Consider the following 27,191-nt stretch of genomic DNA (forward strand, 5'->3'; position numbering starts at 1 on the left):
ATCTTTAAATTTTTGGAGGTTAGTGGGGGTTTTGGAAGAGCGCCATTTCCTTTCTGTAGCACGAAGTTGAGTTTTTATTTGAGATAGTTTTTTAGAGTACCACGGGTTTTTAAGTTTTCTGTTGATTACTGTTTTAGTGATTAATGGTATTTTAGTATTTATTATGGATTCTAGGTTTGAGTTCCAGTATTGAAGTTGATCGTCAATGGTTTCGAATGGTGGAATAGTGATAAAAGGGCTGAATTTAGGCGAGATATCAGAACTTTCTAATTGAGAAAAATCCCTGTATGAGAATGTTTTAGTTTTGGAGGAGTGGTTTGATATCAGTTGCATGAGCATGATGTCATTGTGTTGACATCCCCACATGTGCAGAGGCCCTCTAGACATGGGCCGGAGCTCAGGGAAGGAGACACAAGGTTCGTATGGGGTGAGGCTAGGGGGTGGGGTCAGGTGCAGAATGGGTGGGGACACGTGCCCTCTTTTTTAAAAGAAGAAATCTGGTAACCCTAAGCTTGAGACAATGGGGAGGGAGAGGAGAAGGGAAAAAGAAGCTGAAGGGGGGGGGGGGCAGAAAAGAAAGGGATATACTGAAGAAGGGGCAGGTAGGTAGGGAAGCAGAGAAATGCTGGACACCATGGAGGGGGTTGAGAAGGAGGGAAGGAAAGAGATGCTGGGTACCATGAGGAGACTATGTGATGGAAGGGAAGGACTGGGGGCAAGGCTGCGGTTAAAGGTGAAGCATGGGTACCCCCCAAACAATACATTCCACTGGCCCCGTGCGTTTGTATTTCTTTGAACATATTTATGCTCTGGTCTATTTCTATTTCTTTCTGTATAGGTTCCTGTACAGATAGAGATCTATCTATAGATTCTATACATATGAACAAGAGAACATGCACCTGCCACAAACTTCCACATTAGTAACATAGCAGAAAATTCAATGCTAATGTAAAGAGTACTTATTAATGTTTATCTAAAAAAGTGGGTCTCAGCCCAGTCCTTGGGGCATACTCAGCCAATCGGGTTTTCAAGATATCCACAATGAATATCAAGGAGGCAGTGCATGCAGATCTATTTCATGTATATGCTTTGTGGATATCCTGAAAACCCGACTGGTTGGGTGCGCCCTGAGGACTGGATTGGGAATCATTAATCTAAAGCCATCACACAGCATTACCCAAGTTAGCAAAACTAGCAAGAGACAGCTCTGCACACACCTCTCCTGGCTCTCTCTACCGCAATAAAAGCCATGCTCCTCCTTCCTGAGTAGACACTGTATTTTGTATTGCTTCATGAGAATAGGTATTTTATTTTATTAAAAAAGAAAATAAGAAAATGTGAGAATGCCACCAAGTGTGATATACATCCAGGCAGAATCAGCAAAGACATGCATGTTACAGGTTTAGTCATCTGCTGAGTCACAGCATCTTAAGGGTTAAACATCTTACCCCCATCATAAAGAGTGAGAAAGTGACTTGAATCAGGCTGAAATTAAAAAAAATATATATGACAGGTTGGGATAGGGGAAGGAGGAGGGTGATGAAGGTTAAAGAAGAGGGCCAGGGGCTTTAGCTTGTCTCGACACTAATTCATTGACGTTATCCCCTGGATTTTTGTGCCCTGGCGTAGGTTTGCAGGCCAAAGGCAGAGACAGAGGGGGAAGGGGGAAAGGATCACAGTGCTGAATTATCAGAAAAATCTCTGACTTACCTATTGGGAAATATTCCAGGAGCTTCTTCAGGTATATTTCCTCATCCTTCTCCAAGAACACAGAGATAATGATGCGGTCTACCTGTAACCATGAGGGAAAATACAGCACTAAAGGTAATGCCAAATGCCTTCAGCATGGACAGATAAAAAAGTATTCTTCTCTCTACATAGTTGGCAGAAACTTGCTCTTCAGCAGTCCGTGCTGTACTCATGCTTTAGGCCTCTTGGTGAGACACAGTATGATACTCCAAAGATCTGCGTTTCGCTGTCCATACCATACGCTCAGGGTTCTGGGTATGACCCTTCAAAGGCTCTGATGAAGATTTGCTTTAACAGGAGACAGTTTTTAAAACTATCTGCAAGAGAACAAAATCTGCATACACTTTTTACCTATGGATTTTGCATCAGCTTTGAAAGCAAAAGTCTGTACGTACATTTGCTTTGACACTTGTACCTGCTTTGCCTGTGGCCACATTTGTCATATAGCTTTGAGAATGTAATCTACATATGTTAATTCTCCCCCCCCCCCCCCCGACTTAAACATGCCCCAAAACATTTCCTGTCCACGCTACTGAAAGGCTGTGTAGTGGAGCTGTGTGATCTGCAGACTGTAGCTGAGTAGAGGGAGGGCAATTTCCAGGCAGCCGATTAATAGCAATAAGATGATTTTTACTCCTATAAGCTGCTTTGAAAATGGTCCTCCGTCTACATGAATCATTTTAAAGTCTACTTAGAGCTCTGATAGTGATCAGCTGAATAGACCTCTGCTTGACTGTAATAGGTGACAGTGGGTAGCTGTTAGGTAGGAAGATTTAGCTAAACACTTTATAAACACTAATATCCTGTCATGAATACATGAAAAGTCACAAAAAGATGCAAGGATTTTTAAGTGTGAGCTTGTTTCATTACTAACTGAATTATACATATTTTACCACATTTTCCTAGTTGTGCTGCTCGGGTGGCGGAGGGGGGGGGGGGGGTGGAAAATAAAGGATTATCTGTTAAAATGTCAAACATTATGCTTCTTCTCATGCTAGTTTAATAAGGACCAAAGGGGCAAGGAAATACTGCTTGGACTGCCTCACACAAACAAAGGTTAGAGAAAAAGAGAAACAAATACACAGTAAGGAAGAGGAAAAACAGAGAAACCAAGAGGAAAGGGAAGAGACACGCACACAGAAATTCAGGGAAAAGACGGGACGGAGGCATGGCGCATGAGGGGAGGCGAAACCTAAATAGAAAAAGGGATGGGAGGGAGAAAAAAGGGAGAGTCGCCAGTCAGTGGCATAGCGAGGGGTGAGAGGCGCCCGGAGCGGAGGCATCCCTCTTCCGCCCTCATCTCCAACTCCCGCTCTTTCCCCGATCCCCCTCTGCTGTGTTTATGTCCCCTTCCCTTCCCCCGTACCTCCAGTTGTTCCCCACTGCGACTAACAAATTCAACGTGCTCCTCGCGATCCCGGCAGCTCTCCCTCGGATGTCACTTCCTATGCGCGGCACCCAGAATTGGCATCGGTGAGAAGGCTGACGCGGTCGCGAGGAACACGTTGAAGCTGTTGCTCATGGTGGTGAACAAATAGAGGTGCGGGGGGAGAGAAGGGGGACGCACAGGTGGCGAGGGAAGGGGTGGGAAGAGGCAGAGGGGGCGGAGAGGTGGAGGGGTACCGGTGCACCCACCAACATGGCACCTGGGGTGGAACGCCCCCCCTTACTACATCACTGTCACCAGTGCCTACCAAAGGCTGAGTGGTGCAGCTGCACAGGGTACAAGTATGAAAGGGCACGAAAACTGCTCCTAGCCCACCATCTCCTTTTATCAGTGTAGTAAAGCAGGTACATCTATAGCTCAGTATGGTCCTGAGAGCCACACCAACAAACTTGAGGGTAGGAAGGGGACAGATGCATACAGACACAATGAAGGCATCCATACAGAGACAGGGGTGGGGAGAAGGGTGGATAGACATAGGGTTACCATTTTATGGGACGCAAAAATCCGGACACATGGCCCCGCCCTGTTCTGCATCAGATCCCACTTAATTCTGCCTTCGGCTCTGCCCTATTCCACCTCCAGCCCCTCCCAATTCCGTCCCCAGTCCCTCCCACCCCCACAAATATCCTCTGTTCTTTCCCAACAAGCTCCGATCATGTCTAGAGGGCCCGAAGCATGCGCGGATGTGTGTGACGTCATCCGTGCATGTTCAGATGCCCTCCAGATACGGATGGAGCTCGTTGTGGCTTTCCAGAACCTGGACAAACTGCTGGGTTTTAGAAAGTCCGGATAGTCCTCTACAAAGAGGAGATGTCCAGGTTTTCTCAGACGTCTGGAAACCCTAGATAGACATACACAAAAAGAAACACTGGTAGGGGCAGAGAAACATCCAGTGGGATGGAAGAAGGAAAGAGCCACAAAGATATAGATGTGCAAGTGGTGAGGGGAACATATGCAGATAGGGGAGAGGAAAGAAATACAAATACGGAGTAAAGTGGAGAAGGGAGGGGTAGAGGCAGATCCACACACACAGAGCAATGGGAGAGGAGAAATACAAAGTCACTGGAAAACCAAGATAGTGGGGAAAACTGGAGAGACAAACAGGGGACTGGGCCAAGGAAGGAGAGACACATAGAAAACAGGGGTGATGGGCAGTGGAGTAGCGAGGAAGGTTGGTGCTCAGGGCAGTGGTGCACTGCATCACTGCACTGTGCATCCCCAACTCTTCTCCACCGCTTGAACTCCCCCTCCATGTACCTTTTGAAATGTTCGCTGGCGAGAGCAGCATTATCCACTTGCTGTTTGCACCAGCTTTAGCTCCCTTCTGACATCACGACCTGGTCCCGTGACCAGGAAGTGATGTCAAAAGAGAGCCAAGACCAGCGTGATCAGCAAGTGCGCTGGTGAACATTTAAAGAGGGGGTGGGAGAGGAGAGTAGGGGGAAAGCAGAGAGTTGGCGAGGTGCCAGTGCCTCCCATGAAGACGGCGCCCAAGGCAGTCTGCCCCTCCCCCCTTACTACTCTACTGGTGATGACAGAGACAGAGACAGAGAAAGACACACATGGAGTGACACAAGCTACATAATACTGTAGCAGGACATGTTTATCCATTCCTACCCAAACTTAGATAATATTCAAGCACCTTTCTGACTTCACATGCAACTTTATTTATATTAGTCTCCTTATTTTCTAACTCCTGTTAATATATCTTATCTATCTATACATTCCATCTTTGCATACACAATATTGCTGCCTATTAAAATGTTTTATTGTCTACTGGGTTGACTTTGGAATGTAGCATACTGTGCCATACCTTGTACTGTTGTTGGAATATTTTTTACTGCTATAATTGTCTATTGCCTACACTTGACTTATTCTTGCTGTATTTTTGAGTGAATTCTTTCAAAAAGGCCGTAAATAAATCCAATAAATAAATAAATAAAATAAAAATTTATTTAAAAATTTTTTGTACCGCCTAAACCTAGGCGGTTTCCAAAAAGCATTTGTAATATAAAGACAACACCTCCTACAACTGAAATCAAGCTGTCTTAACATCTGCATAAATCTACATAAATTTTTACCTTGTCCTTATTATCCTGCAGCCAGAGTCTGATGGTGCTCAAAGCTACATCCGCAGCTGCATTACCAGGATAACCTGAGGGATCAAAGGGGAAGACAATTCATACGTGTAATGGAGCAACGGGTTGGGACTAAGTCAGGTCCCTTACTAGAGAATGACACAAGGACAAATTTTTCCCCATTCCCGCTGGAACTCAAGTTTAATAAAATTTTGATTAAAACGCATTATCATATATTCAATGCGCGGTACAAAATATAAAATAGGGTATGACAAACATAGTATTTGGGGAAAAAATACTAAAACGTAGACTATTACACTATAACAGGAACAAAAGGGAACAAGAGGAAAGATGGGACTCAATATCCCCATCCCGTGAGTTTTGTCGCTGTCTCTACCCTTGTCCCATTCCTGTAAGCTCTACCTTAACCGCACAAGCCTCGAACACTTAGGATTTTAAAGTGTTTGAGGCTTGTGTAGATGAAGATGGAGTTTGCAAGAATGGGGCAGGGACAGGAAAAGAACTCACGGGGGTCGAGAAAATGAGCTCCCGCAGGACGGGGAAAAAATTTGTCCCCCGTGTCATTCTCTACCCCTTACCTCACCTTGAGCACAGAGATGAGCAAGGTGGGGGTGGCTTTAGTGGAGTGGAGCAGCAGCCTACGGACTAGTGCAGCGGACTGATATCCTGGGGAACCGGGCTCAATTCCCGCTGTAGCTCCCGCCGCAGCTCCATGATCCTGGGCAAGTCACCCAACCCTCAATTGACCTGGGTACCAGAACTTAGATTGTAAACCCAGTGGTGTAGTGAGGGTGAAAGGCACCTGGGGTGGCGGTGCCCCTCCCCCACCCTCATCTCCGCCCCCACTCCTTCCACGATCCCGCTGCTGTGCGCGCCCTCCCTCCTCTTCCCTCCCCCGTACCTCTAATTGAAGTTGTTGCTCGCGGTGCTCAACAACGGGCTCCTTGAGACCCCATTAGCTCTCCCTCTGACGTCACTTCCTATGTGTGGCACCCGGAAGTGACGTCAACGGGAGAGCTGATGGGGTTGCGAAGAGCACGTTGTTGACCACCGTGAACAACAACTTCCACTAGAAGTACGGGGGAAGGGAAGGGGGCGCGCACATGGAGGGGAGGAATGGGAAGAGGCGGAGAGAAGGAGGGGTGTCAGCGCCCCAACCAACATGGCGCCTGGGGCAGACCGCTCCCCTCGCCCACCCCCTTACTATGTCACTGTGTAAGCCCAACGTGGGCAGAAAGTACCTTGCATATATGGTTTACAATGCTGCACGCATCTGGTAGCATTATAGAAATGATTAGTAGTAGTACTGAAGTTTGGTGAAGACAAGAATCAGAAGAAAGCAGGTATCTGACATTTGCTGGTTGTTCACACTACACGCTGTCTGGAAAGAAAGGGATCTCCAACAATTTTCCAAATACGGTAATTCAAAAACATCCTATTGCCACAGAAACTTCAGCCTTAAATTCGAGACGTTTCTGAGGACTTTATTTTTCAACGGGATGGAGATTCAGCACATCACGCTCACAAAATAGTTGAACTCATGCTTAATGAAACTCCAGAATTCATTGAGCCAACAGCTCAGTGGCATCAAAGACTTCATGAACATGCCAGAGCTGAAGGACACTTTGGGTCAGATTCCATATATAGCACCCAAAAAAATCAGCGCTGACTAGAACGGTGCTTGGTACGATTCTATAAAAGGCATCCGCCATATATAGAATCACGCTCAGTGGCCATTTGCATCATTAAAATTAGGTGCATCCATTTAGGCCAAGAAAAAAAACAGGCCTAAAAACCTACCTACTTCATACCAACCCACTGGAATCAACTGCCCCCACAGATTAGATCCCTTGAAGGACTCCTCAACTTTAGGAAAGCAATAAAAACATACCTCTTCATCTAACTCCCCCACCTACAACCAATAGATTACAATTCTAGGAGCTCTCAGAAATATAAACTTGGCTTTCCTACTGTTAAAGGAATAAAAACTATGGCCAATTTTTGTCGATCCTTTTCTTTTTTATTTGTAAAATTTTGGAATGACCTTCCTTCTATAATTAGAGCTCTCTCTCATCTACCCACTTTTCGTAAAGTACTGAATACATACTTATTTCAGAAATTTACTAATGATCCTTCTTTTTCAAATAATCAATCATAAAAGATAAAATTCTGGCCTAAAAGATATGGGGCTCCTTTTACAAAGGTGCATTAGGGCCTTAACGCGCGGAATAGCTAGACCTTAACGCCAGCATTGTTCTAGAAGCATAGCACAGGTTTTGCATGCGCTAAAATCCTACATGCGCTAAAAACGCTAGCGCACCTTAGTAAAAGGAGCCCATAGTTTCTATTCTATTCTCCTGTATAATTTTAATAATATTTTGTTAACTGAGTCGAGCCCTCCTGTTGAGATGAATCGGTATAAAAAAAACCAAAGATTAGATTGGATTAGATTGATTCAAGATCTTTGGTATGTGTCACATTAGGATAAAAACTTGAAAAATCTTGCACTGTAACTATGACAAATTTATTTTTTTTTTTGAAATTCTTTATTTAAACACTGTGGCCAAGCTTACAACAGCATGGCATAACCAGAAAAGCAGTAATACAGTGTACAAGAAATGCAACACCCCTCCCCCCAAGAAAGAACCCCCCCAACTCCCTCCCCCACCCTAGCCCAGCCCTCCATCCCCCCCAAAGAACCAGCTAAATTGCCCATCCCCAAATAGCAGCATAATCCCCCCCTATCAAAGGAAGCACAAGAAAAGGAGAAGGAAAGGGACACGAGCCAAAAGTAGAAAGGAATCCCCAATGTGATATTAATCCTTTGGTGAATCCAATACATGATACTCAGAACTACCCTCCACCTCCAGAAACCTACCCCAAAGATCCTCAAACTGTCGCCTCTGGTGGGTGAGTAGAGCGGAGAGCCGAAATTTCTCACAAACCCAGCCCAATTTCACACGCATCATCTCTACCGTGGGTATCGTGGGGCTCTTCCAATGAGAAGCCAGCACTAGCCTTGCAGCTGTAAAAGCCAGACGCGCCAACTTATCTTGCGTGTCCTCCACTTCCCCCGGGAGTACCCCCAACAAAGCAGTTTCCGCTCTATATGTCAAGTGACATTGCAGAAGTTGCCCCACACAGTTGAACACCTGAGTCCAATAGCCCAAAATGTGAGGGCACTCCCACCACATATGAAAGAACGTACCCCGCAGACCACACCCTCTCCAGCACTCCCCCGCACATGAGGTATACATCTTGTTAAGCACCACAGGAGTAACATACCAACGCACAAGTAGCTTAAGAGCATTTTCCACCAACTGCGGAGCCACCGCCACATGGTGTATTCGCAATGCAATTTGTTCCCATTCCTCCATCGTATAGGTGAGCCCCAAATCCGTCTCCCATGCCCGCATATAAGAAGTCTTCTGATCAGGGTCGGCGTGCAATAACAGATATAACAGCGAGATGCAGCCCCGACGCACCGGGTCCCCCACCATCAACTCAAACCTCGAGCGCCTAAAAGCGGTAAGGTCCCCCGCTTTAGCACGCATAACGTAGTCCTTCACCTGTAAGAAGGGGAATAAATCACGCTGCTCCAGGTGAAAAGAAGCTCGGACCTCAGGAAACCCTTTGATGTGCTCCCCCTCCAACAACTGGCCAAAACACCTCAGCCCGCCTCGCTCCCACCTGTGAAAGACACACCCCTCCCTACCCGGAAGGAAATCCTCCGCATACCGGATAGGCAGAAAATGTAGACCCCCCTCACCTTACCCACCAATTTCCGAATAGCCCCCAACCACACCCGTAGCGTCCATCTTATAAAGGGATTAGAAATGGTAGCGAGCTCCTTCTCCCGTAAGCCCACCCATGGTAAATAAGACAAAACAGTTATGCCCCTGGGACCCCCCAGAAGACCCTGTTCCGCCTGAACCCACAATTTGGCCGGAGTCGCATGCCAATCCACAACCGCCCGAAGCTGCGCAGCCCGATAGTATATTTCCAAATTGGGTATCCCCAAGCACCCCTCCTCCTTGAATTTGAACATGGCAAATCTCGCAACCCTGGGACGCCTACCCCCCCATATAAAGCGCAAAAGATTTCTATGCCAGCCTCGCTCCCACCTGTGAAAGACACCCCCCTCCCTACCCGGAAGGAAATCCTCCGCATACCGGATAGGCAGAAAATGTAGACCCCCTCACCTTACCCACCAATTTCCGAATAGCCCCCAACCACACCCGTAGCGTCCATCTTATAAAGGGATTAGAAATGGTAGCGAGCTCCTTCTCCCGTAAGCCCACCCATGGTAAATAAGACAAAACAGTTATGCCCCTGGGACCCCCCAGAAGACCCTGTTCCGCCTGAACCCACAATTTGGCCGGAGTCGCATGCCAATCCACAACCGCCCGAAGCTGCGCAGCCCGATAGTATATTTCCAAATTGGGTATCCCCAAGCACCCCTCCTCCTTGAATTTGAACATGGCAAATCTCGCAACCCTGGGACGCCTACCCCCCCATATAAAGCGCAAAAGATTTCTATGCCAGCGAATAAAATACACTCTGGGAACTTCAACAGGAAGAACTTGAAAAAGATAAAGAAATCTGGGAAGGACCATCATACGCACCACCTCCATTCTGCCCATCCAGGAAAGGTACAAGGGATCCCATCTAGCAAGGTCCTACCGCAAAGCCGCAACCAGAGGAAGATAATTAAGTCAGAACAGGGTAGTCCACTCCACCCCGAGCTGAATCCCCAGATATCTAACAGGACCCGTCACCCAACGAAAGGGGACCCGACATTGCAGTCTATGACAAATTTAAACTGTAAACTGTATATCATGAGGTTCATAATCGAAAAGAAAATACATCTAAAAACCTGCCTAAATTCGCACTTGGACGATCAAAAAGACAGGTTGTCCAAGTACCGAATCGAACAGGGTTTTGACATATCTAAAATCAGCTTAGGGTTTTTGACTGCCTCTGTGCGCCCATAGAGAAAAGAGGCGTTTTTGGAGGAGTGGGTAGGGCGGGAGGTGGACTGAACTAGACTTAGTCATCCGGCAGCCATAATCGAAAAGTTTAACAGGTTGCCTGGATGGAACTTATGTTTTAGTCAAAATAGGTATAAGCTCCAGATCAGGCCGCTGAGCTGATTGTGGCTGCCGCGATCAATTCAGCGGCCCTGGCAGCCCATTCTCCCCCCCAATGATCGCTGGAAGGAGGGATGCCTAATCCCTCCTGCCCAAACCTGCTGTGATCCCCTGCAACCTTCGCCAGCAGGACAGATGCCCAGTCCCTCCTGCCAGATACCCCCCACCCCCCGCCAAGGTAGGCCATTGGACCCCCCCACCCCCCAGCCCAGCCAGAACCCCCCTGCCTAGCCCACCCAACGGATCAAATTGGGTGGATTCTCAGATTGACTATTAGATGCAAACTAAAACTATTACATCTTGTATATCATCACATGTATTATAAAACAATATGTCCTTGCTTATGTTGGAAGGAGTTCCTATCCAGTACACCTAAATTTGAATGAACATAAATCAAGAATCTAGACAGCAAATCTTCAGGTACCCTTGGTACAACACTGACAAGAGAAAAAACATGGTCTATCAGATATACTGTATAATGGAGAATTATTGAGCATATTAATCTCCCCTCCCTTTTATGAAGCCGTGTTACCATTTTTTATTGTTGGTTGCAATGGTAAAAATTCCAATGCTCATAGGAATTCTCTGAGCATCAGATCTTTTAACTACCATGGCCAGTGATAAAAAAGGCTACCACGGCTTCATAAAACCCTCTTTTATGAAGCTGCATTAGCCTTTTTAGAACTAGACTGCAGGGGAGGGGGGTAAGTTTGGGTGGGAGGGTCATAATACAGAAAAATATTTTTATTGAGAGTGACATTGCTTTTATACACTGATCTTTAATGGTCTTAATTTAGAACTAGACTGGATGACATTGATCTACTCTGCTTCTGTGATTGGCACTTATTATTCATGTGACTAACTTTGAAATAATTAAAAGGCACTCTTGCCATTTTGAAGTGCCATAGGTTAAGTGACCATGATGAGAACCATTGATATATTGGATGAAGTCTAATATGTTTCTTTATCTTTTTTTTTTGTTGTTGTTTAATACATTTGTGTTTATAATGGTGGCATTTTGTTTTATCTCTAGGAGACTTTAACTCCTGATGCAGCTTGAGATGAAACATCAATCTATATTGGAGTAGAGGAATGGCCTAGTGGTGAGGGCTGCTGCCAAAGTACCCTGAGATTGTAGGTTCAATCCCAGTGCTGCTCCCTATGACCCTGAGGAAATCACCCAATTCTTCATGGCCCCAGGTACCCCAGTTAGATTGTGAGCCTGCCAGAATAGATAGGAAAAATACTTAAGAGTACCTGATTACTATTCAACATAGACTGCTTAGGATATAAATTGTAAATAAAAGAAAAAAATGTTTGACTTCTAAACAGCTATCAGATAAGTTAAAGTTTTTGCAAGAATGAGTTCTTATTGTTTGAGCCCATCAGGCTTTTCTTGCCGGTAGTCATGGATAAAAGGAAGGGACAATGAAGGCACATCTCCCAGTGTCCAGCTAGGTACTGCCAATGAGGTAAACAATGGTGAACTTTTTTTTCTAGCGGCTGGTTCCACAACATCTACCTCTTCTGCTCAAGAGTTGCCAGATCAGGCTAGCAGCAGCAGTGGGGACAGGGTTTCTTGAAGCCCCAAGAATCACATGGCACCTCCTGGAAGGAGTTTGCTAGGGGATGAACAGCAAGGAGGATTCTGGGAGAGTCTCTGTCCTCCTCATTGCTCGCTGGGAGCTTACCTTTTGCAGAGTTTTCCAACCATGGTGGCATTACACCAAAGATTTTGGCACCGCTGGAACTTCGACCATCTCTTACAATGAGTGGGACATGTGAAGGGAATATTCCTTCTGAAGAATTAGTTGTGGGGAGGATTTATAAACCTGCCATGGTTACCTTAGATGTACTCTGGGATAGAGGTCTGCATGGGAACGGGGATCGCGGGAATCCCCCCTAACCCACGGGACTCCCACGGGGACCCCCCTCTGGCCCACAGGACTCCCACGGGGACCCCCCTCTAGCCAACGGGACTCCCACGGGGATGGAAGGCTTTGGAAGCAGGGTTCGTTCATATAATATAATGGACACATCAGCCTTAGTAAAAGAGGGGGTTTATAAGTTAATTACCTGAACAGAAAACAAAAAAAGAGTTCCACCAAAGAGATTCCACAAGGAAAACAGCAGCGCAAATACAAAAGAAACTGTGGAATTGATGATCCTGTCAGAAGAATTGCTGCTTTTTATGGGGACGGGCGGGGATGGAGATAATTTCTTGCGGGGATGGTGGGGATGGAGAGGATCCTGACGGGGACGGGTGGGGACGGAGAGGATCCTGGCGGGGACGGAGAGGATCCTGGCAGGGACGGAGAGGATCCTGGCGGGGACGGGCGGGGATGGGTGGGATTTCTGTCCCCGCACAACTCTCTACTCTGGGATGCTATACAGTACCGGAATTCATCTTTTTTGAAAACTGTGGAGAAAATGGAAGGTGAAATGAAACTTAAAGTTGCTTTCCAATCCCATGAGTTAGTTCAGCAGTCTGAAAAAGCTGTTTCTCTGGAACAGAAGGCTGAGGAAGTACAAGATCTTGGAGTGGCCTTAGTGAAAGATAAAAATCTGGTTCATGGGAAGATTGAATATTTGGGAAACCATTTAAGAAGAAATAACTTGAGTTTTTTGAATTTTCCTAAGTTTCCTTTGTTATCTTCAGTGGATTTGGTGAGATGTTATTAAAAGGAAGTTCTCAAGATTCCAGAAGAAGCTCTACCTCCAATTGTAAGAGCTCAGTATGTGTCTGTTAGACCTAAGAACATAAGAACATAAGAAGTTGCCTCCACCGGGATCAGACCAGAGGTCCATCGCACCCAGCGGTCCGCACCCGCGGCGGCCCATCAGGTCCATGACCTGTCAAGTGTTCCCTGCCCTAAAAAAAAAAAAAAAAACCTTTCCTTACTTCTATCTGTATCCCTCAATCCCCTTTTCCTTCAAGAATTTATCCAAACCTTCTTTGAATCCCTGTAGTGTCTTCTGCCCCACCACTACCTCCGGGAGTGCGTTCCATGTGTCCACCACTCTCTGGGTGAAGAAGAACTTCCTGGCATTGGTTCTAAACCTATCCCCTTTCAGTTTCTCCGAGTGCCCCCTTGTACTTGTTGTTCCCCACAGTCTGAAGAATCTGTCCCTGTCTACCTTATCTATGCCTTTCAGGATCTTGAAAGTTTGTATCATGTCTCCTCTAAGTCTCCTCTTTTCCAGGGAGAACAGCCCCAGCTGTTCTAGCCTGTCGGCATATGAAAGGTTTTCCATACCTCTTACCATTTTCGTCGCTCTTCTCTGGACCCCCTCAAGCAATGCCATGTCCTTCTTGAGGTACGGCGACCAATACTGGACACAGTACTCCAAATGCGGGCGCACCATTGCACGGTACAGTGGCATGATGACTTCCTTTGTCCTGGTCGTGATACCCTTCTTGATGATACCCAGCATTCTGTTTGCTCCTAGAGATATTGAGACTATGGGCTCCTTTTATCAAGGTGTGCTACGGGGGTTAGCACGTCGGACATGTCATCACGTGCTAATCCCTGTGGCATGCCAAAAAACTAACGCCTCATCAATGGAGGCGTTAGTGACTAGCGCGGCAGGCGGTTGAACACTCGGTATTCCGCGCGTTAACCGCCTACCGCACCTTGATAAAAGGAGCTTTATGAGAAGAACTGATCCAGTTGTAGATCTAACTGGCTTTCTTCAATCCTCATTGGAGATAGTAACACAGGATTGACTTTGATTGTTACCTTTGCCTTGGAACTGGATTGTAATAATGTATTAATGTAATAATGCGTGTGTATTTCTGCAATATGACTCAGCAGTTTATGGAATCAAATATACATGCATTTCCTGATCTTTCTCATGATCCACAGAAGTGGTGTCAAGCATTCTTGGCTCTTAGGCCAAGGGTGGCTGCTTTGGGAGCCAATTTTGTATTGAAATTTCTCTGCATATGTGTGATTTTCTTTGAAGGGGTGTCTTATAATTTCTTTGACCCTGAACACCTAATGGAGTTATTTCAGCTAAAGAAGAACTTAAAGTGATGTGTAATTTCCCTAGTGAATGGATACTGCTGTTACCCTTCTTTTTCCAAAGCCACGCTAGTGGATGCCACGCAGCATCCCTATGGGCTTTGGGGCAGTTATTGCAGCAGCCCGCGCTACTGGGCTTTGTAAAAGATGAGGTTAGTAAAGTGGGCTGAGGTAGGTGGGTGAAGTAATATGCATTCAGTAGGTTACTTTTTCTTTGTCCTTATTATGTAAATATTGCCTTGTATCTTGGGTGTGTTATGTTTTACATTACATTACATTAGTGACTTCTATTCCGCCTGTACCTTGCAGTTCTAGGTGGATTACATCAGAAGATAACTGGACATTTCCAGGAAAATTACACTCTAGGGGGCTAGTTACATAATAGAGTCTTAGAGGAGAAATTACAAGATGGGTAGCGAACATAGAGGAAATTACAAGATGAGTAGAAATCAGAAGAAAACTGGACATTTACAAGGAAATTACAATCTCCCCTGCCCTGCAACAATGCCTAAACAATTACAGACAATTCAAAATACAACTCTGAGACTTGTCTACTCATTGAGGAAACACGACCACATTACAGAGGCATACCTCAACTCGCACTGGCTTCCAATTCAGGAAAAAAATACTATTTAAGTTCTACTGCATACTATTTAAAACTATAAAATGGCAACGGCCCAACCTACCTGAACAACCGCCTCATCCAATCTACCTCAACCAGACAGAAAAACACACACTCCATTCATTTACCCTCCAATCAAAGAAGTTAAACGGAAAAAAAATATACGATAGTCTCCTGGACACTCAAGCAGCAAAACTAGATAACCAAATCGCCAATCTACTGATAACAACCCCTGACTACAAGATGTTCAGAAAAGAAATAAAGACGATACTCTTTAAGAAATCACTGAAAAAGTCTTAACACCATGAATAGCTTCCTTCTTCCCGACTCACCGATATTACCTGATCTACTCTTTACCCTCACTAGAAATGACCAGTGATCTTCTTTTGTAACCCACCTTCTACAACTAATTGTAATCTGCCTTGAACTGCAAGGTAATGGCGGAATAGAAATCTCTAATGTAATGTAATCCTTCTATAAATAGAAGTTTGACTGCTCAGACCTTGAAGGCCCCTTGTGCTTCTTTTTTGCACTTCTTGGTTGTTGTGTACTTTGACTCCCTTTCTATTTTGACTACTTACATATAATGTTCCCTCTAATTTTTCATAGGCTGTGAGTGCACAAAATTGCATCTGTGCGCATTTTAAAGAAAAACAAAATTTGTGTGCGCTATAAAAATGATTGCCAGAGGGCCCGGAGTTCAGTTATGGGCATTTATGGGCAGGTCTTTGAGTTTAGTCTGAATTAACGAAAACACAATGTAATTTTAGTTACACTTTATGTTAGTTACACTTTATGTAACATAAAGTCTCATTTCAATAAATAATTTTAGGCAATAATTTATTTTTTTGTGCACGGGTTCGGCAAGTTGTGTGCGCGCGCACAAGCTTAGAGGGAACAGTGCCTACATAGTAACATCACTACTCTATGATGTCACTACCCCCTTAGTGATATTATGTTCTTGTGTTACAATCACCACTCTCTGTGGTGATGTCATGTTTCCATATGATCCTGTCCAACATGCACTAACTACCTCAAGGACTTAAGAACATAATATATGCCAAATACAATCAAGGTCAATCAAGCTCACCATTCTGTCTCTGACAGTGGCCAGTCTGATCACAAGTACCTCTTGCATATTTGAGACAGGAAAAAGGTAGAAATAATTTCTGACATGCATCACCTATCACTGAAAAGCTTTGACTGTCTAGTGCTGTATATAAATCAATTAAATCCCATTCTGGTTGAGAGAATTCATGATACTTTTGATGAAAGATTTTCTTTGCTAATGACTTGACCATAAACTTTTCATTTACTGATGTATTCTGAATTCAGGGCCTTGCTCATTCTGATTTCAGCTAGCTGAGAATGAAAGAAGTATTTGTTTATATTTGGAAGGTATTCTTGATATTTTCTATACTAAAGTGTGTTTTATACTCACCATAGACTCCAGTGGAGATACAGGGAAAAGCCTAAAAAAGAAAAGAGAACTTCAGATCTTTGATGATTATTTTTACTTGTATATGGTCCTGTGCTCCTAGACCCACATGGACCATAGCCCTTTGCTCTCAGTATTTTGACTTTTTCCTGTTGTTGCTGGACAGAGAACTACAAGCACCCAAAGCTTTAATTACAGAATGACTGTCTTGGTTATAACATTGTGCCTAAGCTTTAGGAAATATATGCCATGCAGTACCCTCTCCATCCCACTGTGCAATGCTGCTTTCCAAGCTTGTGAATTGGGGGATAGAGAAATTCCTTTACTGACCATCTCTGTGATTAGCCCAAAAAAGGAAAACAAGGGGATCTAGCCTGTGACTTCTTTCCCTTGAAGAGAACAGGCAGACCTTGCAGCAATGTCCCACTGATTTGTGTCAAGGTTACAGATATGCTGTAGAATGTTCTGGTTATGGACAAACCAGGGCATTCAGATGAAACACATATAAACAGGCATAAATGTCAAATATTTATTGCAAAAAACATACATAACACCCAACATGGCCAGATTTTGAATAATCTTCATAAAATATGTAACCGTATGAATACAAACAAAAATATAAATACCAAAGCACTTAAATGAATATAATAGAAGGGAAGATTAGGGTCTTACTTCAATAATCTTCTTTCTAGTAGAAAAGCATACGAGTCTTGAACCAGTGGGTTATTCACAAGTTGTTTAGAAGGCATCATCTACATTTTTCAGCTCTGTCTTCTGCATTTCTGTGCTGTGCTGTAGCTCCTCAGTTCGTACCAAAGCAGTTGACAACCACTATAAGAGGAGAAATAACCAGGAGGGGTATGGGGATTTCCTCAAGAAAGCCAATTCTGTTCTGTTCTGTAAAACAAGGTGGAACAAACAAACTATCTACCTGAGCGAAACCAGCTAACATTTATGCAGTTCTCACAGTCTCTTCACACTGGCTATCTGTAAAAACTTGTATCACCTTCAACTTACTTGTCAACTCCTGGTCAACATCAACCAGAAAACTAGAATCGCTTCAATTACTCCTTCTATCTCCCAAAGGGGTTAAATACAAATGCACATTTGAATTGCTCTTCACTTACCTTGGCACTAAGACTTATAACAACTTCACAACTGACATCAGGATGGAAACATTCTACAACAAATTTAAAAAAACCCCCTCTCTTCTTTGAAAGCATACACTCTGTAGACAACTAACTTGAAATACCTAATGTCACTAAATCCCATACTCAACTCAAATGTTATACCAGTGCAGTTATAGAACCTCCATTGTCCCTCCCCCATTACTCCATTTATAACTTGGCTCTCCTCAAACTGCTATTAGTATATTCATTTTGCAATTCCTTATATTGGAATTGGTTATCGGATAGAAAACAGAGGGTAGGGTAGGATAGGGTTAAATGGTCATTTTTCTCAATGGAGGCGAGTAAACAGTGGAGTGCCGTAGAGGAGTGCCCAGTGCTATTTAACTTATTTATAAGTGATTTGGAAATTGGAACGATGAATGAAGTGATTCAATTTATAGATGACACTAAACTGTTCAAAGTTGTTAAAACACATGCAAATTGTGAAAAATTGTAGGCAGACCTTAGGAAATTGGAAGCCTGGGCATCTATGTGGCAGATGAAATTTAATGTGGACAAATGCAAAGTGATGCACATTGGGAAGAATAATATGAATCACAGTTACCGGATGCTAGGATCCACCTTGGGGATTAGCTCCCAAGAAAAGGATCTGGGTGTCATCATAGACAATACTATGAAACCTTCCGCCCAATGTGCAGCGGCAGCCAAAAAAGCAAACAGGATGCTAGGAATTGTTAAATATGGGATGGTTAACAAAACTAAGAATGTTATAATGCCCCTGTATTGCTCCATGGTGCGACCTCATCCGGAGTATTGCTTTCAATTCTGGTCTCCTTATCTCAAGAAAGATATAGTGATGCTAGAAAAGGTTCAAAGAAGAGCGACCAAGATGATAAAGGGGATGGAACTCTTGTATGAAGAAAGACTAAAACAGTTAGGGCACTTCAGCTTGGAAAAGAGACGGATGAGGGGAGACTTGATTGAAGTCTACAAAATCCTGAATGGAGTAGAACGGGTCATGTGGATCAATTTTTCACTCGGTCAAAAATTACAAAGATTAGGGGACACTTGATGAAGTTACAGGGAAATACTTTTAAAACCAATAGGAGGAAAATTTTTTCACTCAAACAATAGTTAAGCTCTGGAACGCATTGCCAGATGTTGTGGTAAAAGCGGATAGCATAGCTGGTTTTAAGAAAGGTTTGGACAATTTCCTGGAGGAAAAGCCTATAGGAGGAAGACACTGCTTGCCCTGGATCGGTAGTATAGAATATTGCTACTCCTTGGGTTTTGGCCAGGTACTAGTAACCTGGATTGGCCACCATGAGAATGGGCTACTGGGCTTGATGTGTCTGACCCAGTAAGGCTATTCTTATGTTCTTAAGTTGTCTTGAACTTGTTTAAGCATAGTGTGACTCAGAAATACTAGATTAAATTAGATTATTTACAAGATAGAATTAAGTTATTACTCTTTGGTCCTGTATGACAGGAGAAAACGAAACATCTGGTAATACATACATGTCTGAGACAGTAAGCAGGCTAAATGAAATTTGACAGGGTGGGCCTTCAAGACTCATATGTAAGAACCTAATCTTCCCTTATAGTACAATAGGCACATGAGTTTTGATCAATGGTAATGGGTTAGGAGAGGAGATTTGATGGGGCGGGGGGGGGGGGGTTTGCAATATGTAGTATTAGCAAGAGTGTAGGGGTAGAAAATGGAAATACCATTAATAAAGAAGACAGAGGGAGAAACATGCAGGCTCCCAGCCAAGTACTGTCTTTATCCCTCCCGCATACAACTTTTTGTGTCCCATGATTCCATAGATAGTAGTCTATTACATAGCAAGGGCTAGATTTTTTGCTCTTTTTAAAGCCCTGGGATGTTAGGGGGTCATTGTCAAAGATTCATGCTTGTCACAGTCCACAGTTTTTCTCTAGGCCCAGCTTTAGCCTGTAGCCAGGGGCCATACAGTTAGTGTGAGCCTTATCTTGCTCTCCAGAACTAGCTTCTGGCTATACCTATGAGCTGTGCTTTGTAGCTAGCAGTCTAGAATTAGCTTCCCCCTTATAGCAGTGGCCCATGCTTACCACAGTGCGTATCTTATTTTCCAGGACTAGTTTCAGGCTGTTCTTGTAACAGTTGGTGAGGTCCATAACATGCCTCTCGCTGGGGTCTCCTTTGGCAATGGGCCCTACAGTGTGAATAATATCTGTAAAAGAGAATCAGGAGAGAGAGCTTCATTGATGGGGAATGCAGGATAGCTGGTAGGAGACTACAAAAGCTTGATAGAATGCGTTCACCTAAAATAATAATAATACTTATGGAGCTTAATAGTGAAGGGGAAATATCTGATATCCAGTTATTTCCCTTAGCCGTTGCTATCCAGTGTTATTTAGTGACACTATCTGGATGGTGTCTCTGAATATATTTACAACAGCTTTGGTGAAATCTGGATAGTGTCAGGAAGTCCACAGGGAGAGCTACGATGGAGCTGCCAAATTATCTGATTAGTGTTGATATTCAGTCTGCCAACTACATGGATAAAGTTAGGACAGCAAAAAGGCTGTCTGGATAGTGGACTGAATATAGCAGTGATTGTCGCTCTGTTCAGATATTCAGTTCTAGCTGCAATCCAGATACTGGGGCTGAGCATCTGGATTTAGTTTTGCTGGGCAACTGCTCTTTAAACAAAACACAGACTGCTTATTGGGCGGAACATTTTAAGAGCACCATTGTACAGTAGTGATAAACATTCAGGTTCAAATAGCTTACCGTTAAGGAGGCAATTCTATAACTGGGCACCAGAAATTAAGTGCCAGATTTATGTGTGCTAAGTACGAATCTTTAAAAACATTTACATGCATACTGGCGAAAACCAGAAATAGTGGCATAGTAAGGAGGGGGGTGAGGGGCAGACTGCCCCGGGCGCCATCTTTGTGGGGGATGCTGTCACCTCTCCACCCCTACACCACGTTCATGCCCTACCTTCCTCGCTCCCCCATACCTCTTTAAAATCTTCACCAACTCGAGCAACTACTCTAGCCTGCTGCTCGCGCCAGCCTGGCTTCTTCTGAAATCACTTCTGGGATCGTGGGGCCCAGGAAGTGACATCAGAGGGAAAGCCAATGCCATCACGAGCAGCAGGCCGGAGAAGCTGCTAACGCTGGCGATTTAAAGAGGTATGGGGATGAGAAGGGAGGGTACAAGTGTGGCATAGGGGCCCAGAAGGAGTGGGGGGGGAGGTTGGTGTTGAAGGAGCAGGAGGGTGAGGAGAGGAGGGTACAGGGGGAAGTGGCACCTCCTACCGTTGCTACACCACTGAGCAGAAACACACCTGCATTTAGGTGCTCCCACTTCCATCAGTTAATAGCACCTAACTTACAGTATTCTATAAGTTCTAGGTGCAAATGTTAGACATGCCTGTACACGGCCCCTTGCATTTATGTACTAAGTTGTGTACTAAAGTTCTAGAATACTGCATGGGACGCAGCTAGTACTTCCATGTGTTCTAGTATTCTATAACTTAGGTGCACACTTGCGCTTGGAATCTATAAATGATGACTGAAGTTGCATGTGCAGATTTGACCATGTGGTCAAATTGCACACGCAACTTAATTAACAAGCCAATCGGCGTTGATAACTGGTCACTAACAAGCAATTATCAGCACTAATTAACACTAATAAGAATTTATGCACACAACTTTCTAAGCATATTCTACAAAGTGGTACACATAAATTCTAATGTGTGGATCTCAAAAGGGGGCATAGGCGGGTCATGGGATTTCATGTTACAGAATACGCTCGATTGTGCAGGTTGTAGTTGGCATAAATGGTCGCGTTTAAATTTTAGTTGTGGGGCTGGCCACTTTACATACAGTCAACTCCACCTAAGTGCATGTCGGTTAAGCGCACGCTTTGGTTATCCGCAGTCTACCACTATGGTCCCCCAGGCTTTAAAAATAAGGTGTGGAGAGGTCCAGGAGGTGAGAGGGAGGCAGGAGTGGTTTAGAGTTGGCCCTAAAGTTATTTGCAGATTTTTCTTATTTGTGAAAGGGCTGTGCCCCTAACCCCTGCAAATGTGGAGGGGGGAGTGTATAATATGCATCTACTTATTCTGTCCCTAGTGGGCATATAGTATATAAGTTTTATATCTGGGCCAATGGAGGGTTACGTGGTTTGTCAAGGGTTAGAAGGAGCCCACTGCATTAACCATTAGGTGAGTGACAGAGATGATATTGGTTGAGATTTGCTCTAATTTGAGGGTGGTTGGCTTGAAGAAGCTGAGAAACACTATATTTGAGTAATCCAGAAGGATGTTATTGTGGCGTGAACCAACATGACAAGAATTGTCTTTTCGATGTATGCAGAGAGACAATATATTTGTTGCAGATGATAGAGACAACTCCTGAAGGTTGCTTGGATGTGGGGGTTCAGCATAAGTGTTAAGTCTAGTTGTATCTCTCTGACCTGTAATTTAAGGGGGAGCTTGTAGCTTTCAAAGAGATTTTGATTTCAGATATGTGACCACTTCTGTTAGGGACCCACAAGAGCTCAGTTTACTTGGGATCAGGCAAAGTTTTTTGGCTTGAAAATTAATTGAACAGGCCGATGATTTGCCTAGAGAACTTAAAACTCTTGCACTGACCCTGCTTTTGAATGTTGGAAGTAGATGAGTAACTTGAAGCTAAGACTGAGCCCTTCCAAGGAACAGTTTTGATCTCAAAGCAGTAAACATAGGATAAGCTAAAATTGTGATATTTGGACCAGAAGCAGTGAGGTAAAATCCTGGCAGCAAGTAAGCTCTACCTTCAGCCATATGCGAGCCTTTCAGTTTGTCCCTCTGCATACTGTAGAATGATCTATTTTTCCTAACACAGGAGGTAAAATTAAGGCCAGTGATACTGTATGTGGCTTGCTGAAGTAAGGGTTCAAGTTCAAGTTCAAGTTCAGGTTTATTTTGATTAATCGCCTATATAAAACTTTCTAGGCGATGTACAATAAAATACAAGTTATAAAAACATATTATCATATTAGTAATATAAGACATCCAAAACATCAACATAAACAATTGTTAATTAAATTAAATAAAATGAAGAGAATTTCTCTTTACCTAACACTTAACAAGACATAACAAGGGGAGGGAGGGAAAGGATTACAATGTTTCTCTTAAAAAAGGAAAGAACATAAGGAAGGGAAAGACAATATAAAAGAAAGAGAAAAGGAAGGAAGTTAAACATTAAAAATATCATTAAATAAAAAAGGAAGGAAATTAATCATTAAAAGCATCATTAAATAAAAAAGTTTTCAACAGTTTTTTAAAAGAAATAAGATCTTTTTCCTTTCTGATAAAAAGAGGCAGGGTGTTCCAGAGTTGGGGAGCTAGTACAGAGAACATATCATTTCTCCTTGTTCCAACAATTTTTAGCGAAGGGACCGATAATAAGTCTTGCTGGGAAGATCGAAGGAGGCGAGTTGGCACAGTGTCTGAGTCTTAGAGACCCCTCCTCTTTGTGTATTTACAGATTATTTCACACCTGGTGTGACAAGTTTATTAAAGGTCTTGAACATGATTCAAATTATCTCTCACCGTTGCCACCCTGGGTAACACCTCATCTTCCACTGTAATTCATTATCAAAGCTGCAAAAATCTTGCCTTTTCATAATTAATTTTCCTAACACATTATCAGCATAAATCACAGAGATTTTTTCCTGCAATCTTTTTGACCTTTAAAGGTTTGTTTTGATAGTGATCCCAATTAATTTAATTGAAATCCTTCTGACACAAATCCCTGCTTAATCATGATATTAACTGGAGAATGTTTTGCTAGGTTTTGCATTTGAAGCAATCCTAAGAAAGAACTAGGAGTGAATGGAGGGTGCATAATATAGCATGTTAGCTAATTCTTTTAGCTACCTTCCATCCATCCTCTCACATGCATGCCACTCCACCCATGAACCAGCCAGCTTCTCCCCTCTACATATCCTTCCCAAGTCCTCATCTCCCCATCACCCCCAAATTCATTTCTGTTCTGTACTTATCTAATCTCTCAAAGTCACATCTTCTCTGCCAATCCATCAAACTTTCAAGTTTTTTTTCCAAATTTTATTTAAAATTTGATTAATCACTTATCAAAGAATTCTAAGCGATGTACAATATATATGTAAAAAAGGGAAAATACAACTGACATATATTAAAGATAATTACAAACCCAGACATTAATATTAACGAAACGCACAGAAATGCAAAGGAAAAAGGGAAGAACTACAATAATTAAGTGAGATATTAGAGGTAAAAACATTATGATGGAACTAAATCATTTAAAAATGCCTAAAAAAAAGCATGGGCAAGAAAAGAGCAAGAATTTCTGCTCATAGGTATCGGCGGTAACTTATCAGTTATCACCTCCATGTCATCCTGCCCTTACCCACCAAAATCTTCCACCTCCCTGCCACCCCACTCAACTCATAAGCTCCATATGACTTCCACTCCATTCAACTCCTTACCTGTTGAGTAGTGGCGCTGGCTGGTAGGGGGCGCTATAATGCTTTAATGGAATGGATAGTGTGCAAGACATGTTTGTGGAGTATGTTGTAGATTTTTCTACATATGACACCTCCCTTTCATATGGACACTACCCCACATCATCTGACTTCCATGTCACATCATCTCACTTGACAAATGCAATGGGAATAAATCTAGGACCGTTTGAAGATGTCTGAGTTGACTTGGGTTTGGCGGCTACCCTGTATTAAACTCCCAGTCAGTGAAATCAAGTGGTCTGAAGCACCAGTACAGAACTCAAGTATGAGATATATACTGTATATATTTTTATTATGAGCCTGAGTGTAGGCCGGAACCCTGCAAAGTACAAGGGAGTGTATATCTCTCCAAACCTTCAATCTTTATATCAAAAAGTATCATCGAAAGGGAAAAGAATGGAAGACACACAAAGGAGGGAAACCTGTGGTTGGTTGCCACAGCGACACAGCCTGCTCATTATACCTACAAAGGGATTTTCTGATTAACATTCAGGAGGTCTCACAATATCCTCATCACCCAAACTGTTCTAACTGCTGTTAAGCAAAAGAAAGGACAGGTAGTGAGCACATGAGAAGTCCAGGAGTAAAGAAAGTTTCATAAATCAAATACAGAATTTGAATGAAGAGGAGGAAGAAGCGGTGGGCACTGCACTCATGCACCATGGCCTCGTATCTCTTTCTCTTCCCTTACCCCCTACGGAACATGGCCTTTGCTAAAATACGTTTCCCTCTTCAACCTAACACAAGAGCTGTCATTTTTTTTAATGCTTGGGAAACTATTATGCTTACTAGATATTGGTCTTTATCTCCAGGTGTTCTTTTCCTTTTCCATTATTTTTTAGATTTCAAACCACGTATTTCTATCTTGTATAGCCATCGCGGTATAGTAAGTGTATAATAAATAAATAAAATTTAAAAAAATCATTTAATATGTTACTATGTTATATGCATAAATTATTTTCCAAATTTTGTTTCCATGAATAAAATTATTCATGAATAATATCATGAAATCCTCTAAAGAAAATGCTGGAGGAGACATCAGAATATCATCTAGAATTATAGAAAAGGAGGGCTGGAAGGGACCTTGAAAATGAATCCACCAAAGGTGTGTCTAACCTGCTCTTAAAAACCTCCAATGATGGATTTTCCACCACCTCTGTTGGCACTTCTTTCCTGTAGTTCCTCCTAATATCTGACCTAAATCTCCTCCATTGTAATTAAAGGCTGTTACTTCTTTCTTTTTTATTAGTGGAAATGGATAAAAATTAATTCCTGTACTTAGTGTGAGCTACTTTACCCCTCTAAGCTTAATGCAAGCTTTAGGCAAGACTCCCTGTCTCAGAAAGCATTGTACTGTGCTTTGGCCATCATTTACTCTATACATATCTGTAGGGTTACCATATGGCTCTAGAAAAAAGGAAGTCGGATTGAGACATCTGGGTTTTACTTCCATTACTCTCAGTGGAAGTAAAACCCGGATGTCTCAATCCGTCTTCCTTTTTCTGGAGCCATTTGGTAACCCTAAGTATCTGTCTTCTGTAAAGTATATCCTGCTTAGGGGTTTACTTTCCAGTCCTGTGACTGTAAATATCTTTCACCCCATACCCAGTTCACTCAAGACCGGGACCTTCTTTGCCACAAATGCTCCCCTTAGAAATCCATCAAATTAATTAGGGGCATAGTTAAAAACGTGGGCCACCAATAAGATGTGGTATTTTACCATTAACTCATGCTGTTTTAGCACAGGTCCCATTTTATGCAATGAGATCTAGCTGCTAATAACAGGTTAATAATAAAATAACATTTCTTAATGACAGCGCGCATTGAAAACTTCCCCCCTTAATTAGTTAATGAGGCCCATTAGCCAAGGCAGGTCCTCTGAGTACTGAACAAGGCTCAGGGAAGCCATTGGTTGGTCTATTTAACTTTGATTAAATGTGCCTCTTTTCTGAAGCATTGTGAAAACTCTGATCAGTGGATACGCAGGAAAACCTCTGTAAATCAATCAATCAATTAATAAAATATCTGCAAACACCCATGAGCTCACTGAGGTGGAAGAGATGGGAAGGAAGAGATTACTCTTTAGTACATTGGAAGTAGGTATAATCAAGAAGGGTATTACAACCAGAACGAAAGAAGTTATCCTCCCATTGTATTGGGTGATGGTGCACCCGCATCTGGAGTACTGCGTCCAATATTGGTCGGTGTACCTAAAGAAGGATATAGCGATACGTGAGAGGGTTCAGAAGAGAGCGACACGATTGATAAAAGGTATGGAAAACCTTTCATACGCTGAAAGATTGGAGAAACTGGGGCTCTTTTCCCTGGAGAAGCGGAGACTTAGAGGGGACATGATAGAGACTTACAAGATCATGAAGGGCATAGAGAAAGAGGAGAGGGACAGAATGAGAGGGCATTCAGAAAAATTAAGAGGGGACAGATTCAGAACCAATGCTAGGAAGTTCTTCTTCACCCAAAGGGTGGTGGACACCTGGAATGCGCTTCCAGAAGGTGTGATAGGACAGGGTACGGTATTGGGATTGGATAATTTCCTGAAGGAAAAGGGGATAGAAGGGTATAGATAGAGGATTACTATACAGGTCCTGGACCTGATGGGCCGCCGCATGAGTGGACTGCTGAGCATGATGGACCTCTGATCTGACCCAGCAGAGGCACTGCTTATGTTCTTTGGGGGACATTTCGATGCATTCAGTGGTTTAGTCCAGCACTTGTATACTGTATAGAGTTGTTTGGTTATACCCTCTTAACTGCATTGCTTTAACTTTCCTGTCAACTTGGAGTTGCTTTTCCTTAATTTTATATATGTTTTGTAATCCGTCTTGACCCGTATGCGAGATTAAGATGTGTATCAAATCTGTAACAAAAAGCAAACAATAAAGGACTCCAGATCATCAATGACACGCCGAGCCAGACCTGCTATAGGTAGGGTTACCATATGGCTCCAGAAAAAGGAGGACGGATTAAGA

The 27,191-nt window shown here is 43.2% G+C and overlaps 1 protein-coding gene across 2 annotated transcripts in view; it reads right to left on the reverse strand.

The window, feature by feature from the left end:
• MACROD1 (mono-ADP ribosylhydrolase 1) overlaps nt 1–27,191 on the reverse strand; it is an 835,512-nt gene that overhangs the window by 59,550 nt on the left and 748,771 nt on the right. Inside the window, exons 6-10 of one of the 2 annotated variants that reach the window (XM_033956599.1) lie at nt 19,752–19,873; nt 16,534–16,564; nt 5,278–5,351; nt 1,711–1,792; nt 1,449–1,485 (exon numbers count right to left, since the gene is read on the reverse strand). In XM_033956599.1, coding sequence (XP_033812490.1) covers nt 1,481–1,485; nt 1,711–1,792; nt 5,278–5,351; nt 16,534–16,564; nt 19,752–19,873 — 314 coding nt within the window. In that variant the 3' untranslated portion in view covers nt 1,449–1,480. The remainder of the gene's footprint in view (nt 1–1,448; nt 1,486–1,710; nt 1,793–5,277; nt 5,352–16,533; nt 16,565–19,751; nt 19,874–27,191) is intronic. The other variant, XM_033956597.1, reaches the window with a different exon arrangement.

The sequence above is a fragment of the Geotrypetes seraphini genome, chromosome 8 (assembly GCF_902459505.1).
Source record: "Geotrypetes seraphini chromosome 8, aGeoSer1.1, whole genome shotgun sequence".
NCBI classification, from domain to species: Eukaryota; Metazoa; Chordata; class Amphibia; order Gymnophiona; family Dermophiidae; genus Geotrypetes; species Geotrypetes seraphini.